Source organism: Ambystoma mexicanum, chromosome 5p (genome assembly GCF_040938575.1).
Source record: "Ambystoma mexicanum isolate Mex_15411 chromosome 5p, UKY_AmexF1_1, whole genome shotgun sequence".
Lineage (NCBI taxonomy): Eukaryota > Metazoa > Chordata > Amphibia > Caudata > Ambystomatidae > Ambystoma > Ambystoma mexicanum.
The window spans coordinates 525,533,711-525,551,316 of record NC_090930.1 but is presented as its reverse complement, the minus strand read 5'-3'; the positions used below and the strand labels follow the sequence as shown (position 1 = coordinate 525,551,316).

At 50.2% G+C, this 17,606-nt stretch overlaps 1 protein-coding gene across 3 annotated transcripts in view; it reads right to left on the bottom strand.

Annotated features, from left to right (window-relative positions):
* Window positions 1-17,606, bottom strand: part of APOOL (apolipoprotein O like) — a 464,407-nt gene that overhangs the window by 155,841 nt on the left and 290,960 nt on the right. For all 3 annotated transcript variants that reach the window (XM_069612925.1, XM_069612926.1, XM_069612927.1), the window contains one exon: window positions 1,839-1,930. In XM_069612925.1, coding sequence (XP_069469026.1) covers window positions 1,839-1,930 — 92 coding nt within the window. The remainder of the gene's footprint in view (window positions 1-1,838; window positions 1,931-17,606) is intronic.

Genomic DNA, 17,606 nt, shown 5'->3' with positions numbered 1-17,606 from the left:
CCTCCGTTGCTGTCGGGGATTCCGGCGAAGTCAGGAGGGCGTTCGTCTTTGAGAAGAAGAAAGAGACTGGTAAGTATCAGAGTGAAACTGAGGTATAGAATGTAAGGTAAAGAGGAAGGTGGTTTACCCTTAAACCGGAACAATGGGGGGAAGATGGTGGCAGTCAGAGTCTTCAGAAAACCTCTGAGAGGCAATCGAGGCGGAGCTAAGATCTGTTTTGATGGTGCGGAGTCTTGCCAGTGTGTTCGGAATGCTGGTGCGTGATGTGCCTTTCACTGTACGAAGGCGAGGATAATAGTAAGTTGTGAATGTTAGAAAAAACGGGATTGGAGGTTATTGGATATACGGGATTTGGATGAAGCTTACCACGGTCCGGAATGAGACCGGAAGGCAAACTTGGTTGATGAGGAGGGGGAGTCCGCGAAGTCGGAAGACAAAGAGGTAGTTTGAGAGACACTAGAATTGGAAACAGGAAGTTTAGAATGCTGAAGACAGTATTTCGCAAGTCACAATCTAAGACCTAGGAACGAACTTACGTAGCGTTGTTAATGGGGAGTAGCAACGCAACTCCGTGCTGATCTCCGGGACTGATATACCCACACTCGGGTAGGGAGGCAGTACTTCCGGGAAATCAAGGTGTGCTGAGGCTAGACCCGCAACTCCAGTTACGGCGGCCATCTTGGTAGTAGAAATGGCTGACACCCGCCGTCCTATGGTCCATCGATGCCACAAAGCCCAGCGTCTCCGAAGGGGCGTGACACATTTACCTCAAAATAGAAGCAAGTAATGCAATATCTGGACATCTAAGACTGGAATTAAATGTCCTCAAGTTCTGTAAAGGTCAAGACTCAACTCGTTCTAGTGACATTTGGACACAAGGCATCTCAAACACCTTGTGCCTCTCAATACATGGCCTATGGCACATTTTCAACTCTTTATGATCACCTTGACCACACTTTCCAGACATAGCTGGTCCTAATCATCATCCTTCTCTCAGAGATGTTGTCCCCATTAATGTTTTAAACCTGACTGGCCTGTATTGAAAATTGAGCAACGCATCCCGTTAGTTCAGGGTTTCTTGTAAGTGTGCACAAGATTTTTTTAAATATTTTTTTTTATAAAGCAATCATAATTGAAGTCAACCTTTAACTGTATGTAGCCATTGTGCAGAATAGACTGGTATACTAATCTATAAGTGTGGTGGTCTGTTTATTATAATCACCTAAACAGATTTTAATTATTATAAACAGAAATATTAAGTTCTACCTTTTCATTGACATTATAGCTGACCCATTTGGGTTTAACATGAGAGGATCTTCATCCGTTTTTGATCTCCTTCCCTTTTCCCTAGTATTAGAAAGCAGATTTGGATGTTCCACATTGCAAAAAGTGATGAAATAAAACATGCTTGCAAACTGGCCAAACCTAGCACCATTATTTCTCCATCTGCATTTATTTCTAAAATACTTTCCCTCCGCAATGAAACTTTTAGAACCACTCTGAATCCTATGACACATGAAATGAAGTTAGGATTTCCATGACCAGAAGACATTTTGGTAATTTCCAAAAGTTTTAATGAAAGGATTAATGTTTAAGTAATTGCGATTGGTTACTTATAACACTCTTAATACCCAGAGATTTCTAGGAATCGAATCTGTGTTGCTGCACGTCGTCTTGTTTCTAAGGCGAGCGTGTTACCCCTGAGCTATCCTCCCGAGACAATCATAAAAAACTGAAACATGGCACATGGACAGTATGTTTTTCTTTAAAAATAAGGAATCCGTAAGAAATTCAACATTAAAAACATATATGATTGTATTACGGTTGAAATCACCTACCTTGGCAAATATTATTGTCTGTGCTGGGTAACATACTGATGCCCCTAATGTGATAAGTCCTAATGGATATGCAATCTTCTTAAATCGAGAACCTGTTCAAATCAGAATGGAGGCATGTTAGGACAGTTTTTCTGAAGTCCAAATAAGGGCTTACTAAAACCATTAAACTAAGACAGTACAAGGCTCCTCTTAGTATAAGGCTGTACCCTGAGTTCATGGTGGCGTAGACAGAGCAGCCAGGCTTATCTTAGGAGGGAGAGGGCTGTAAAATCAGTACACCGACATTGTAATACAAATGGTCTAAAGAAACACAAACACTATGGGCCTCATACCGAGGAGGGCGGTAAGGGGTTAACGGTGCCAGTAAAGGTGCTGGAGCGTTAACCCCTTACTGCCCTATTACAAGGTCTGCTCGCGGGACCCGCTAAGGACGCCTGGTTCTACCAGGCATCCTTAGCGGGTCCCACGAGCAGCACAGCATGCCAACAACGGGCCCGTCATTGACGGGCCCGTTGTTAGCATGCTCCCCATTCCCATAGAGCCCTATGGGGGCTCAAATGGGAATGGGGATGGACCGGGTCTGGGTTCCCTGAATGGGGAAATACCAGGCCCTCCAAGGTCGGAATGGGCCAGTATTTCCCCATTCAGGGAACCTGGACCCGAGTTTGGAGGCAGCCATGCCCTTCTTAAGGGCATGGCTGTCTCCAAACTCGTAATGAGGCCCTATGTATTGTACAAGCATAAATGGTACTATCTCATTATATATAACCACAATCATACATAAAAACACAACACTATGCTTGAAGGTGCACAGACCAAAGCATATAACCTTATTTAGAAAACAGACAGTATTTCTTGGGAAATCAAACCTTATCATACACATTCAGTATAGGTCACACATATTCTTGGGGAGTAAAGCCATACGTTACTTTCAGATTACTTAACAGTAATTTAAGGGTAGCAGACCCTGTCAGTTGCACAGTGACGCTCAGCAAGAAATCACATAGCAAGTCAACTGGACAATATACTTTTCAGAAAAGTGGAACACTTATTCCAGGACTAACAAAAACCTATAACTCTGATTCAGGATAACAGTTATTCTAGGGGAGTTGGACCTTTGGGTGTAATATTCAATTACAGTTGATTTTTAGTTCACAGACTAGGGGAAGCAATAACCTGTCAACTTATTTTTGGATGGCACACAGCTATGCAAGGTAAGTAAAACCTCTATATACTTTTTAAGGAGCTTCCAGCAACCTAAAAGGTAAGTATGATCTAGGCAGACTTATTCTGGACATGCTAACAGCAAGTCAGGGGAAGCAAGACCCAATTGGACATGTGAGTAAGTTAACCTTTTATCTACTTTCTGTTAGAATGGCGAGAACAATTCGTAGGAAAGTAAGACTTTGAGAATACTGATTTAAGAAGGCACGCAGCTTATTCAACGTAAGTAAATCCGATATATGTACACTTTTAAGAATGGCAGAAAATATCAAAAGGTAAGTAATAACTTTCTGTAAATATTCACTCAGAGTTTAAAATTAACAACTAACTCTTTTACAGGTAAGCACACTTTTCAAGGCAGACTCTTTAAATTATCTAGCCGTTCCCAATTCTAGTACATGAGTTTTCTCCGAGGCAGAAGAGGGACCTTAGTGTACTAGGAGCCAGCAGTAGGCATGGTGAGATAGGGCTCAGTTGCAGGCAAAGTCAGAGTTCCTGAGGAAGACTGAGAAAACAAGTAAGTAGTTCACTTTGAAAGTTAGTTAGGGTCCAGGGACTTCAGAGAAGACACCCTAGGAGGATTCCAGCAGTGGGCCTGGGTGAACTGGACAAGAGACCTTCCAATCGCAGTAGCACCGCAAGGATACACAGGAATCACAAGAGACTGAAGCTAAGTAAATACCCCAGCCAACACATTACCTCAGCACAGAAGTGTTGCAGCACAAAGACTTCAGGATATGCAGCAAAATCCCAGTCGGTGGATCTCGTTGTCTAGAAGATGGAAGACAGGACACTGGAAGGACTTCTGCAGCAGGGATCACGGAAGAAGGCTCCAGGAAAGATGTTCCTTGCGGCTGGATGCGACTGTGGATTTAGGGGGGATTCTCGTTGTTTTCAAGTTCTAGCCCTTTGATGAGGGGACCTCTTGGACTCTATTCACATCTGTGGAGGTCCAGCAGGATGCCCACAAAGTTTCAGCAAGATTTGGAATTCGGAATACCGTGCACTGCACAATGGATAGAGTTAACAGGGGATTGAGTTATTGCAGCCCCGCAAGATCGCACCACGACGTGGGATGGCTCAAAATGCAGGTCTTTTTGAGTCTAGTGGGTCTCACCAGGCTCTGGGTTGGGGTCATCCATTTCAGGACCCCCAGGTCGATTGGAAGGAAGAGCTACAGCAGGCTCCGGTTACACAGCAGGCTCTCCCGGTTGATGGAAATCGTTTCAGCTGCGTTTCCTTCATCATACTCTTCGGTTTTGGTTCCAGTAGTCGACTTGTCAGCAGCTTCCAGGTTTGGAGTTTTTATCAGGAAATACAGCACAACTTCCGCATTCTCTCACTGCATTTTACATAAAGGGGCGGTCTGGCTGTCCAATCATGACAGCCAGCCTCCCCTCCCCACTGGGAGTGGTTACCTTTCAGGCAAGGTGGAAGACAAAGGGCTGTGGAGTTTTGTACTCCTCCCTCTTTCTGAAGAAGAAAGAAGCAGACAAAATACCTGAGGAACCGTTCCAATGGCTCTCTGAAAACGTGCCTGGGAGATAGAATAAAGTGTTATTTTCTGGGCCTCAACATCAACACGCTTCCTGCCTTTCCAGACACTCTGCAGCCTGGGCGGGGAAGCCACAGGATTCCCGCCGAAGACAAAATAGCCACTGAGGTCGTTCCCGCATAGAATGACAGGGGAAGACCTCAGAAACAGCAAGCACATAAGAAATGGTAAGGAGCCCACCATTTTAGAAAAATGGTGGCCCTTCTGTGCATTACTGAGGCTGAATTAACAGCCTGCAAGTAATAAAGACAAAGTCATAAAGGTAAAACAACCGGCCCCAGACATTCATGTAAAACTCGCCAATTGTAACAAAATGTTACCAGGTAAGTAATCAAGAGAATGCATTGCATCTTCCCAGCACTCCACATAAGGTGGGGTATGCTGGCTCACTATATAAAATGTAAAGGGGGATGAAAATCCCGCTTTACTACTTGGGTACTGTAGTTCACCCAAATACGTCAGAGAGAAATTAACAGGGGAGCCCATAAGGGCAACCCAGACTAAGCCCAAAAGTTGTAGGAAACTATAACTTTAACCACACACTATGGAGAGACATAAAAAGGTCACCCATAAAAAGAGTAAAAGACTAGATGAGAGCGGAAAAAGATTCCTCTGCACCCAGGGACAAGGTAACAGATACCCAGTCAAAGCAAAATGTTCTGGGGTTGACACAGATCAGGAAGATTACCTAACAAGGCACAATTGCATATCTGCTTGTATGCTAATTGGAATTATTTTCAGTGAATGCAGTTTTCAACCATTTTCATTACATTTCTATTACTGCCCACCCAAGACATTGCGTATGTGACACGCTATCCCATCTCTAGCATGGAAGGAAGAATGTTGTAGTGTGTGGGGGTTTCTAACAGCTATAACTCTTTTTCAAGCTTCTCCTTCTCATACAGAGATCATGCAGTACTATCCCAAAGCAAATACAATTTATCTTACAAAACTGTCTCATTAGAAAGCCACCAGCAAAGCTAAGCAAAAGTTCTACTCTTCATGTATACTCTTGAAGGTAATACAATTCAGAACTTTCCTCTATTCCTAAGGAGCTTTGCGTTTTAAATCAGGTTCCTGGAGCCACAATTAAGTCTTTCTTTAGGTTGTTTTATTCAGTTACATACATTAAAATACATATGATATATGATATGATATGGCATTTATAACGCGTCTATACACAAGTGTTTCAAGGCGCGCCGAGGCAAGGGAGGGTGAGAAGAGGGAAGATGGACAACAATCCTACTAGGCCGGGTGTCATTCAGATCGCGCAAGTGCTGGGGAAGGGTGAAAGTGCAGGGGCAAGAGGGAGAAGACAGTGCAGTACATGGGATAATAGAATAAATAACAATAAGTAAAAGTAAGGCCAGCAGGTGGCAAGTGCAAGGGTAAGTGCAGGCATCAGGAGTCAAGTGCTGGTAATGGGACTGTAGGATACAGAAAACAGTCCCCAAGTGCAAGGGTTGCTAGGAAGGCAGTGCAGGTGTGCGACTGGCGGGGGGATGGGACCTGGGCCCTGGATCAGAGGGTGGCCAGGTAACAAGTGCAGTTTCAGCCAGGAAGTGAGCAGGGGAGAGGAGGAGAAAAGGCAGAAGCAAAGAGAAAGGTTTTGCGGTGCTTCCAGAACCAGAGATGGTTCTCCTCAAGTTTCAAAGAGCCAGGGAGGCTGTTCCAGAGGGAGGCCCCAGCTGAAGATATAGATCTACCACCAACTCGTTGCTTGGAGAAGCTACTGACCCTGAGGGAATTGGAGGCGGATGAGCGAAGAGCTCGAGAAGGAAGGTATTTAGGAAGAGAGAGTTGAAGGTATTGAGGCCTTGTGGACAATGCAGAGGGTTTTGTACTTAATCCTCGCAGCCATTGGGAGCCAGTGCAGAGATTTCAGTCCTGGAGAGATACGATCCCTGGGCTTGAAGCCAAGGACAAGTCTTGCAGTCCTGTTCTGGATGAGTTGCAGAGGACGGAGAGTAGAAGCAGACAGATTTAGAGAGAGGCTGTTGCAATAGTCCAGCCTAGAGAGAACCAGAGCTCTGGAGATAGTGAGCTTCTGGGGGAAGGAGAGGAAAGGAAGAATACCTCTGAGGAGGTGCAGCTGGTAGTGTACTTCTTAGAGACGCTGGAAATGTGAGGAGAGAAGGAGAGGGTGGAGTCGAAGATGATCCAGAGGTTTTTAGCCTCTCAGGTGGGAGCAGGAAGAGGGCCAAGAGAGGCCGCGCAGAGAGTGACAGGAAAGGAGGGTGTGTGTGTGTGTGCCAATGAGGAGAATCTCGGTCTTACTGGCATTAAAGCATGGACCATTGGCGGCACACCACTCCTGGAAAGGACCCACCTGTGCCCAACACCCAGGCTACATCACCCCAACTGACTTTAGTGGAATACCAGGGACAGGAATTCTACATTCACACATACACATTCAACATATGACATCACCCACTCACAGCAGTCAGCCACACAGACGAGAGGAATACAGACAAACGGACAAGAAGAATACAGACACATTTGCCAACCTTAAACTTGGCTTTCCTTTGGATCAGTGTCCAGTTAAGACTTATCTGAGGCGTTGAACGCTGTTGACCACGGCATCCACATTAGTAAGCTCTACTCCCAGGGCATAGACGGGATGGGGCTCTCTAGCTCTTTTTGCTGTGGCCGATGCCAGTCCAGGCCTCTTATTCTTTCTATCTGCTCACTTGATTAGACCCTCGGTGCTCTTCCCTCTCTCCCCCTCCTGTTTACTCTTTAAGTTCATGCAGACAGAGGTCAAGTCAGCAGAAACAAAATACAAATTCACTTCAAGAACATCTTCCCACCATAACAAAACTGGAGACCGTGCTCCTGGTCACTAACCAGATCACCATACAGAAGTCAACACATAATAATACAGAATGACATATTAGTAGAAATTTCATTTATTTCAATACGTTAAAAAGGATTAAATAATTTACAATACTTGTGCAATGTAACAAGTTCAATCATACCATTTAAGGAATAACGTGCATACAGTGGTAAAGTGCTGGTACCAATCATGAGCCTCTACGACGAATCATCAAGAAATGAATCAATCTCAATAATTCTACATATCAACACAAAAGGTGGCTTGAAGGTATCCCCAGAAGAGCGAAGGAGATCACTCCAATGGGGAGATAACAGTCACCCAATGGTGATTAGAAAGTGCAAATAGCAAAAGTATATTGATAGCACATTCTAGACAATACAAATCCTCAAAAATAACACAAATCAGTTGTCATGATCCAAAATACGAGAGGACCAATTACTAAAGACAAAACTCAATACCAGAGTAAATACACACAGATGTATAAAAAACATACACATGGAGATACAAATTAGGGATGCTGTACGTCAACTACTACGATGTCATGCAGGGATAACCAACAGTGAAGTGAGCATGGCATCATTAAAGATTTGTAGTTTCGATGGAAGAAGTACATCTTGCGAAGACATGCAGATGGAATCCATCTTCATCAGAACATAGCATTCCCATAGGCTAGATCTTTTCCAGATCTAGCATCAAAAAAGATAATTTTCTGAACGTATTCAAGTTAAAAACCTTTCACGTATATAATAAGACACAAAGAACAGTTTGTCCCTGTAGAAATTTTTTTTATCAGAAGGAATCAAAAAAGAGAAAAGACATCATAAACAACAGTGTTAAAAATGGTTAAAAAGATGGTGATCTGAAAAACTGAACAGGAAGCACTGTATCCATATATATAGGTTAGGACATGTCATCTGATAAGAGGGAGAAGGAACAAGTTACTTACCTGTAACTGTTGTTCTCCAGCATGGGTCTGGCATGGATTCACATGCTCATGAATATTCCCCGTCGTCAGGCTGATCTCTGTGTCATACTGACCACAGCCAATGACTGCCATCTCCCTAAGCCCCGCCTCTGGCAGCCATCTTCAGATTTGGTAGCACGTGAAGTGGCAGTATGACCAAGTGAAGAGCCGCAGAGGGGTAGGCGGGAGGGTTTGCATGTGAATCCATGCCAGACGCATGCTGGAGAACAACAGTTACAGGTAAGTAACTTGTTCCTTCTCCAGCATGGGGTCTTGCATGGATTCACATGCTCATGAATAAAAGAATACATAGCAGTACACACATGCACAACCACGGGAGGTGGCAAAGGCTCAACATTAAGCATTACATCCAAAACTCAACATTAAGCAATTCTTACCTCCTAACCAGGCTCACCTTAGGCGAACAGGTTGCGCAGCACTGCTTGGCCGACCCTGGACTCCTCCCTGGAATCCCGATCGACGCAGTAGAATTTCGTGAAGGTGTGCGTCGACCTCCACGCAGCAGCCCTGCAGATGTCCAGCAAGGGCACACCAGATAGGAACGCCGTGGTAGCTGCGATCGCTCTGGTGGAATGGGCTCTCGGACGGCCAGGCAGCGGTCGGTTTGCCAACCGATGACAGTACATGATACAGCCGGAGAGCCATCTGGAAATGGAAGCCTTCGAGAGAGCCTTCCCCTGATTGACAGGTCCAAAGTTCACAAAAAGTTGTGACGTCTTCCGAAAACTCTTCGTGCGGTCCACGTAGAACTTCAGCGCTCTAGCCACATCCAGCGAGTGCAAAGTCCTTTCAGCCGGCGACAAAGGCGACGGGAAGAAAACAGGCAACACCAAGGGTTTGTTAAGGTGGAAGTCCGACGGCACCTTGGGCATGACGGAGGGGTGCGTCCTGAGCACTACCCTCGTGTCGTGAAAAGTCAAGTACGGGGGCTTGCAGGAAAGGGCCTGGATCTCTCCCACCCGTCGTGCGGAGGTGATGGCCACAAGAAACGCTGTTTTCCACGACAAGAACTTCAACGGAGCTGAGTGCAGAGGCTCGAACGGAGGTCCCATGAGCTTGGTCAGCACCACGTTGAGCTCCCACGCCAGGGCCGGGGCCTTCACCGGCGGGGACGATCTGAACAGTCCCTTCATGAATTCTTTCACCAGACGATGAGACCACAAAGACGTCCGTCCCGTGGTTCTGGTGTATCGGGAGATCGCAGCAAGATGAATCTTGATGGAAGCGTGCGCCAGTCCAGCCTTGGCCAGCGTCAGCAGGTACGGCAGTACTTGAGGAGCCGTAATCCGTAGAGGGTTAATCTTCTGTGCGTGGCACCAGACAGAGAACCTCTTCCATTTGTGTCCGTAGCATTTAAGAGTTGAGGACGCCCTGGCTTTTGCAAGAACCTCTCTGCAGTCGGCCGGTATGTCGTAACCTCCAAACTCTAACGCTGCAGGAGCCAGGCCTGCAAGTTCAGCGACTTCGGGTCGTGATGGAGGATGGTGCCTCCTTCCCTGGAGAGAAGATCCGCGTCCACTGGCAGCTTGATTGACGGGGACGCTGACAAGTCCAGAAGGTCCGGGAACCATATCTGCCTCGGCCACGCAGGTGCGACGAGGATCATCCTGCACCGTGACCTCTTGAGCTGGTTTATGAGCCGGATCAGCAGCGGCAATGGAGGGAACGCATATAGGAACAGGCCCTCCCATGGGAACGAGAAAGCATCGCCCATGCTCCTCGGCTGGGGAAACCTGCTGGCGAACCTCCGGCACTTGGAGTTCGTCGCCGTCGCGAACAGCTCGATCTGGGGTGTGCCCCACCGTCGGAAGAGGCGGTCCACTAGATCCTGTCGTAGTTCCCCCTCGTGGCACGAGCGCAGCTCTCTGCTGAGCAAGTCGGCGATGGTGTTTTTTATTCCTGCCAGATGAAACGGCACCAGAAACATCCCTTGGGCGACGGCCCAATGCCACAGATCCTGCGCCTCCTTGGACAGGGCTGGGGATCTGGTACCGCCCTGCTTCCTGATGTAGAACATGGTGGTGGTGTTGTTGGTGAAGATCCTCACCACCTTGCCCTTGAGGGACGGAAGAAAGGACCTGCGGGCCCAAAACACTGTACGGAGTTCCAGGACGATGATATGGAGGGACTTCTCCGTCGGCAGCCAAAGGCCCCTCGCGTGCAGATTTTCGGTGTGCGCTCCCCACCCTTCCAGGGAGGCATCCGTGGTCACTGTCTTCTGGTGGCCCGGGGCCTGGAAGTCCATGCCTGCTGTCAGATGCGCGCGGGTGCCCCACCACCGGATCGCTCGTCGGAAGCTCTCGTCGAGTGTGATCCTGTCCTCGAAGCTGCCCGTCGTCTGGATCCAGCGAGTGTCCAGGAACTCCTGTAACGGGCGCATCCGAAGCCTGCACAGGCGGATGAGATAAATGCAAGAAGACATCATTCCGAGGAGGGACTTGATGGACCTCACCTTGGCCGCGTCCGCAACCAGCATCCGCTGCACCTTGCCCAAGATGGCCCTCGTCCTTTCCTCCGACGGAGAGGCCAGAAGCGCCACTATGTCGAGCTTCGCTCCCAGAAACAGTGCGTCTTGCGCGGGCACCGGGTGGGACTTGGCGTAGTTTATGGAGAATCCCAGGTCCGTGAGTAGTTGGACGGTCCTCGCCGTGTGCTCCGCGGCGAGCTCCTTTGTCTTTGCTCGGATGAGCCAGTCGTCCAGGTAGGGGTAGACGTGGATCCCCTCCAGGCGCAGCCGCGCCGCCACCGGTGCGAGGCACTTGGTGAACACCCTGGGTGCCGACCTCAATCCAAGGGAAGGGCTCTGAACTGGTAGTGACACCCTTGGACCACGAATCTGAGAAACTTTCGGTGTCCCTTTAGGATGGGGATATGGAAGTAGGCATCCTCCAAATCCAACGACGACAGGAAATCACCCTCCTCCAGTTGACCCGGACATGCTGGAGGGTGACCATCCGGAACTTCTGTGCCTTGATGAATTTGTTCAGTCGTCGTAGGTCCAGGATGGGACACCATCCTCCCGTCTTCTTCTTCACGAGGATGTATCTTGAGTAAACTCCGGAGCCCCGAAGCCTCTTTGGGACGAGCTCGATGGCGCCTTTCTTGAGCATCACCTTTACCTCCAAGAGAAGTTGAGAGACGTGATGTTCCTTCCTGGCCACGGGGGGGGACGCGCGGGCACTTCTTTAGAAACTGGAGCGCGTGACCCTGGGCCAGGGCGTCCAGCACCCAACGGTCGGGTAAGATGGACTCCCACACACTGACGAAGCTCGCCAGCCGGCCTCCCACCGGGGTGTTTCGGTGGGGGCCCGACCCCAGGGCCGGTTCAGTCCTGCTTCGACGAGGCTTTGCCGCCTTGTCCTCCTTGGTGACGACTGCGGGGTCCGCCCGACTTGCCTCGTCCCCTGTAGGCTTCCTGTGACGACGAACGGGCCGCTTGACGATAGGTGGAAAATCCGCCGCCGGAACCTTTGGAGGCACCCTGCTTGCCTCCACCGCTCCGAAAGGGTGGCCGTCGTTGCTGGAGAACACCAAGAGCCCGGGCCGTCTCCGTGTCCGTCTTGATGGCTTGAAGGGAATCGTCCACTGTTTTCCCAAACAGGTTGCTCCCGTCGAACGTCATGTCCAAGACTCTGGTCTGCACGTCCTGACGGAAGTCAGTTGCCTTGAGCCATCCACGCCGTCTAAGGCACACGCCGTTGCCCAACTGGCAAAATCCAGTGTCAGCGATGTCCGTCGCTATCATAATGGCGTGGTCCGACGCCACCTCTCCTTCCTGCAAGATCTCTAGGGCCTCCGCCCTCTTGTCGTCTGGTAAGAAGTCCAGCAGGGGGGCGATTTTGTACCACAACTCCCTGTCGTAGCGGGCTACGATAGCCAAGGCGTTGGCAGCCTTAATCGTCGTCGCTGCCGATGAGATGACTCTGCGTCCCATCGTGTCCAATTTCTTTCCCTCGCCGTCCGGCGGGGAGGTTGACGTAGAGGCCGAGCCCCACCCCGCTTTCTTCCTGGCCGCCGCGGAGACGACCGAGTCCGGGGTCGGCTGTGCCCGAAGGCACAAGGGGGCCGCGTCCGGGACCCGGTACTTCTTCTCGTACCGATCCCTTCTCGCCGGCGTTTTGGATGGGTTCTTGAGGAGGGCGAGACCCTCATCCCAGATATCGTCCAGTAGAGGTACAGCGAGGACCGTCTTCCTCTTGGTCTCGCGCCGTTGATAAAGGAAACCTTCCTTCTTCTCTTCCGGGCAGCGCTGGAAAAGCTTGGGTGCCCTGGCGATCATGGCATGAAATGATCCAATCTCGTCGGGCGGGGAAGCCCGGGGAGGAGGTGACGACGGGAGATCCTCGTCGTAAACCTCGTCGTCTGTACCCGTCGTGGCCGTGTCAGGGAGGAGGGCAGAGCAGGGCGCAATGGTTGAAAAAGAGGTGGAGGATGAATCCTTCTTCTCTTAGGAGGAGGGCTCCCAGAAGGGCCTGGCTCTGGGTCCCCCGTCGGGAGCGGTTCCTCCGTTGGTGGTAACGGCAATCTCATCCTTATCTCCGAGCATAAGGACTGTATAGCCAACAAAATGGCCGCCGAGTTGTCTTGCGGCACTGGTTGAGGGGATTCCGACAGGCGGTCAGGAGCCCCGTCGGCACCCTCGGCGTTCTCGTCGTCTCCTATGTCGGGGTCCCTCCCGACGGGCTGGTCTTCTTCCACGCAAACGCCGTGGCTTAAGACTTCGATCAGCTCCTCCTCAGAGGTTGAGGCCGAATCCATGACGACCTCCTGCCCCCCCTTTTTCTTCTCCGTCGGAGGCTTCACGGGGGTCCTGTCGATGGGCATAAAAGAGGACTCCCTCCGCGGTGGCAGGGAGACTCTGAGCCCCGAGGTCGCCACCACCGCCGTAGCCTCCACAGGCTGAGCCAGGGCCGCCGCAACTGTCTCGATAGAGGCCTTGGCCGGATGGATTAAGGCTTTCACCACCCTTGGTGCGCTCACCGCCTTCTCCTTGAGGGGGGGACACTGCCTCGCTCCCCCTCCGCCTTCGAGCTAGACCGGGGCCTCTCCAGGAGCTTCGCCGGGTGCTCGGCCTTCCTCTTACCCGACCCAGAGCGTTGGCTCGTGGTTGATGGTGCCGGGGAGGGTGCGCCCTGCCTGGTGCCCGTAGAGCCCGACCGTTCGGCGCTCCCGGTGCCAGCGGACTCGCGGTGCTTGGCCTTATGTTGGACCCCCGTCGCCGGGGCGTCCTCAAAGGTCTTAGAAGACCGCTCGGATTTCGTCTTCTTCTTCTTCTCGCCGGACGGGCTCTTCCCTTCCAGCCAGTTGGCGAGACGTTGATGGCGGTCCTTCATGGTCCACTCCGACATGTTGCCGCAAAACGCACAGTCCTTCTCCACGTGCGTCTTGTCTTCATGTAGGCAGTAAAGAGAAAAGGAGTGTTCGTCTTCCTTAAAGACATTCTGCAGCTGGCATCCAGGGCAGACCCTGAACAGCTTTCCGGGCGTCGAGCTTCCCTTCTCCTGGGCCATGACCGAGATGGGCCTGAGAAACTTCTGGAGTCCTCCAAAAGCATAGCTCGACGAATCTTCACCCTTGAGGGGCGTAGACCAATCCGACACGGGTCCCCGTTGATCGGATGGAGAGTCGGTGGAGCTTGAGGCTCTTTTGACCGTAAAAAACGAAGTTTTTGAGAAAAAACTTGAAAAAATACCACTAACGCTCGAGAGCAATAGCACGAGGATCCCAACACATGAACGTGCGGTAAAAATCTGAAGATGGCTGCCAGAGGCGGGGCTTAGGTAGAGGGCAGTCATTGGCTGTGGTCAGTATGACGCAGAGACCAGTGATTGGTTACTACTACGAAAGACAGATCAGAAACGAAACTGATACTGGTTTTTTCTTTACCGAGGATTCCCAGCCTGACGACGGGGAATATTCATGAGCATGTGAATCCATGCCAGACCCCATGCTGGAGAACTTTTAATTACTCTTACGTCCCTTTCCTCCATATTGTATGACCGATTACAACTGAATGTAGCCCCAGGGTGTAGCCTCAAGAAAAGAGGTTTCTTGGAACCTCCTGCCAGAAGGCCACGTCTGACCTAGAGGCGGCTTCCAAACAGTAGTGCTTACAGAAAGCCGAATGGGTGGCCCAGGTAGCCACCCTGCTGATGACCTGCCATGGCACATGCCGTTGGAATGCGATGGCCGTGGCCTTGGCTCTGACCGCATGGGCATGCAAGTTAGCTGGCACCGGCTTGTGCTGCCCCTCATAAGCCTCCTTGATGGCAGCAACCATCCACCTTGCTATGGAGGCATTAGAAGCCTGATAACCGGGCCTTGACCCACTGAAAGTGACAAACAGGGCGTCCGACTTGCAGAAGTCCTTGGTCCTGTCCAGGTAGAACTTCAGAGTGCGTCTGAAGTCCAGACAGTGCAAGACCCTCCGAGGCTCATCCTTGAGGTCGGTGAAGAAGGTGGGTAAGACAATCTCCTGATTGAGATGGAAGGAGGAGGTCACCCTGGGTAGGAACGCAGGGTGCGTTCGCAGGACCACCTTGTCCTTGTGAAAAGTGGTGTGGGGCTCTGATGTCACCAGAGCCTGAATCTCGCTGACTCTGCGAACAGAGGTGATTCCCACGAGTAGAGCTGTCTTTATGGTGACCAGTCTGATGTCCGCAGACGCCACCGGCTCGAAAGGTTTGTGCGCCAAGGCGCCCAACACAACATTGAGGTCCCACGCAGGGTGTGCTTTCTTTATAGGCGGGTAGAGTCTGTGGAGGCCGCCAGATGTCACTTGACTACCGGGTTGTAAGAGGAGAAGAGGCCCTCCTCCAAATTCCTGTAAACCCCTATGGCTTCCAGATGCCGGAGTGGGTGAAGTGTGCTGAGAAGGAGAGCACGTCGTCCAAGGTGCACCTAAGAGGGTCGATCCCCTTAGAGTGGGCCCAAGACAGAATATAGACCATTTACTCCTATATTGGCTTCTAGTAGCCTTGCTTCTAGCACCCTGGATGATCTCTAGGTTAGCTTGAGCTTGACGGCTGAGTTGAGGCCAAAGTGTAGTACCTTGTATTGGAAATGGCAGCCCATGATCCTCAACCGCAGTAAGGAACGATGCAGCTGCCAAAACGGGATGTGTAGGTACGCGTCCTTCAGATCCAGGGAGCACATCCAGTCTCCAGTGCCCAGTGTTTCCGCAATAAGTGCTGGCGTAACCATCTTGAATTTTTGCACCGGAAGGGAGAGGTTGAGGGTGGAAAGGTCCAATACAACTCTCAGGCCAGCCTGGTTCTTCTTCTGTATGGTGACAATCCTGGAATAAAAGCCAAGCATCGCTGGGAGGTTGGGACTTCTTCCACAGCCTGGTTCTCGACAAGCAACCGGATCTCCGCCAACAGAGTTGCTATCCCAATCTGTGGGAGAGGAGGGAATGAGGGAGGAGAGGAAAGTACCGGTAGGCGGTCCCCCGTGGAGACTACGGAGAGGATCCAGGGGTCTGAAAAATTCTGCCGCCACAAGTGCACGTGAAAGGCAAGCCTGCCCTCCACCAGAGACACGTGGACCCCAAGGGGAGTGTCATGCCTTTTTTCCCTCTTAGGCTGTTACGGAGGAGGGGAGTGGAAAAGCCCTTACCCCCCCCTTTGTTGTTTACTCTGGTGCCGACTCTGAGAACGGTCAGGTTGCCTGGACATTCATTCTTGAAAGACCTGGAACCAGCCAAAGGCCTGCCCCTTGTCGGAGCGTTGCTGTGACTCGGTGTATGCCTTGGGCGTGGCCTTCGTTCTGTTCTTTTTTTATCTAATTCTTCATCCGTGGTGGAGTGAAAGAGGTCACTACACTCGAATGAAAGGACCAATATGCGTTCCTGGACGTCGGGGTTAAACTTAGTAGCCCGGAGCCAGGCTTTGTTAGGGAAAATTCTCATAAGTGTGCTAATTCCCCTCTACGCTAGATCCCTCCAGCTCTTTTGCTAAGCTTTGGGACTTTGAACTTTTTAATTTTGTTTGTTTTTTGTGTTTAAAATTCCATAAACAAAAGAAATAAACAACTCCATAGGCATCTTTTATACTTGTGTCACACAGCACCGTCAGTGCAGTGGCACAGAGAAGCCTTTTAGGCTGTCCCAAGCTTTAAATACCTTCTCTAGGATAAACTACTGTTTCCCAGAGAATGTAAAGTTAAATTGACTTTACTAGTCTTTTTAAATTCCTAGACCAAGCACACACTATCTTACAATAGAGTGCTGGAGGGGTTACTTAGTATCCCCTGTGTCTAGAAACTCATGTAGCAGTCAAATGCTACCCTTTCCTATCGAAATGGCTGGTGGCAGTGGTTTTACAACAAACTACCATGATTTTTCTGACAGCGAACACCGGTAGCTAAAAATCACGCAAGCCATGTTTTTCAAGATGGCGCCTGAACCCCATTTGTTTAAACAGGTTCCGCTCTTCTTTTTTCGCCATTTCTTTTTGGAAAGGTCCTTCTAGAGTTTGTCTCTGTGTGCCAAACTAGGTTTGGTCCCTTTGTTTGTATGCCTTTGGCAGGCTTCAGGACTGAAGACCGGCACTGGTGCCTGAGTGTCTGGGGTGGGCAGGAAGTGAGGGAAGTGCCCGAAACTCCCTGTGCTTAGTCTCCTAGGAGACCCTAATGCACTCTGGCGTGATTGACTGGTTGACTGTCCGGCAAGGACAGCCACCCTGCTGGGTGAGTGGCAGCTAGGCTGGAATGAATGGGAGAAAACTGTTTAAAAGCAGAGTCTCTTGGACTGAAAGGCAGAGTCGACCACTGGAACGAAAGAACCGAAGACGAGCTGGAAGAGGACGGCTGCTGCAACTACTGAACCATTGGTTTGCCCGGTGGAGCCCTGCTGCAGGTCCGAATCGCCAAGTTCAACTCGACGGAGAAGCCCCTTCAAGGACGACTTCTTCCTTTGAGTGTGTGGGACCAATCAACTTGTAAGCCACCTGGATACCATTATCGGAGCTGGTTAGGATTAACCCGGGAGAAGGACACCAGCTTGTGTGCTTGAAGAATAGCAACCGGAATCAAAGATTTGCCAATTTGCCAGCTTTGTGATCCGTCCCCGTGCAGTGCAGGAGTCCCCCGACATCTTCCCTCTTGTCCCCACGACTGAGGCTCAGGAACAGCAAGATCTGCAGGAACAGAAGTCTTCAGCTGTATCTT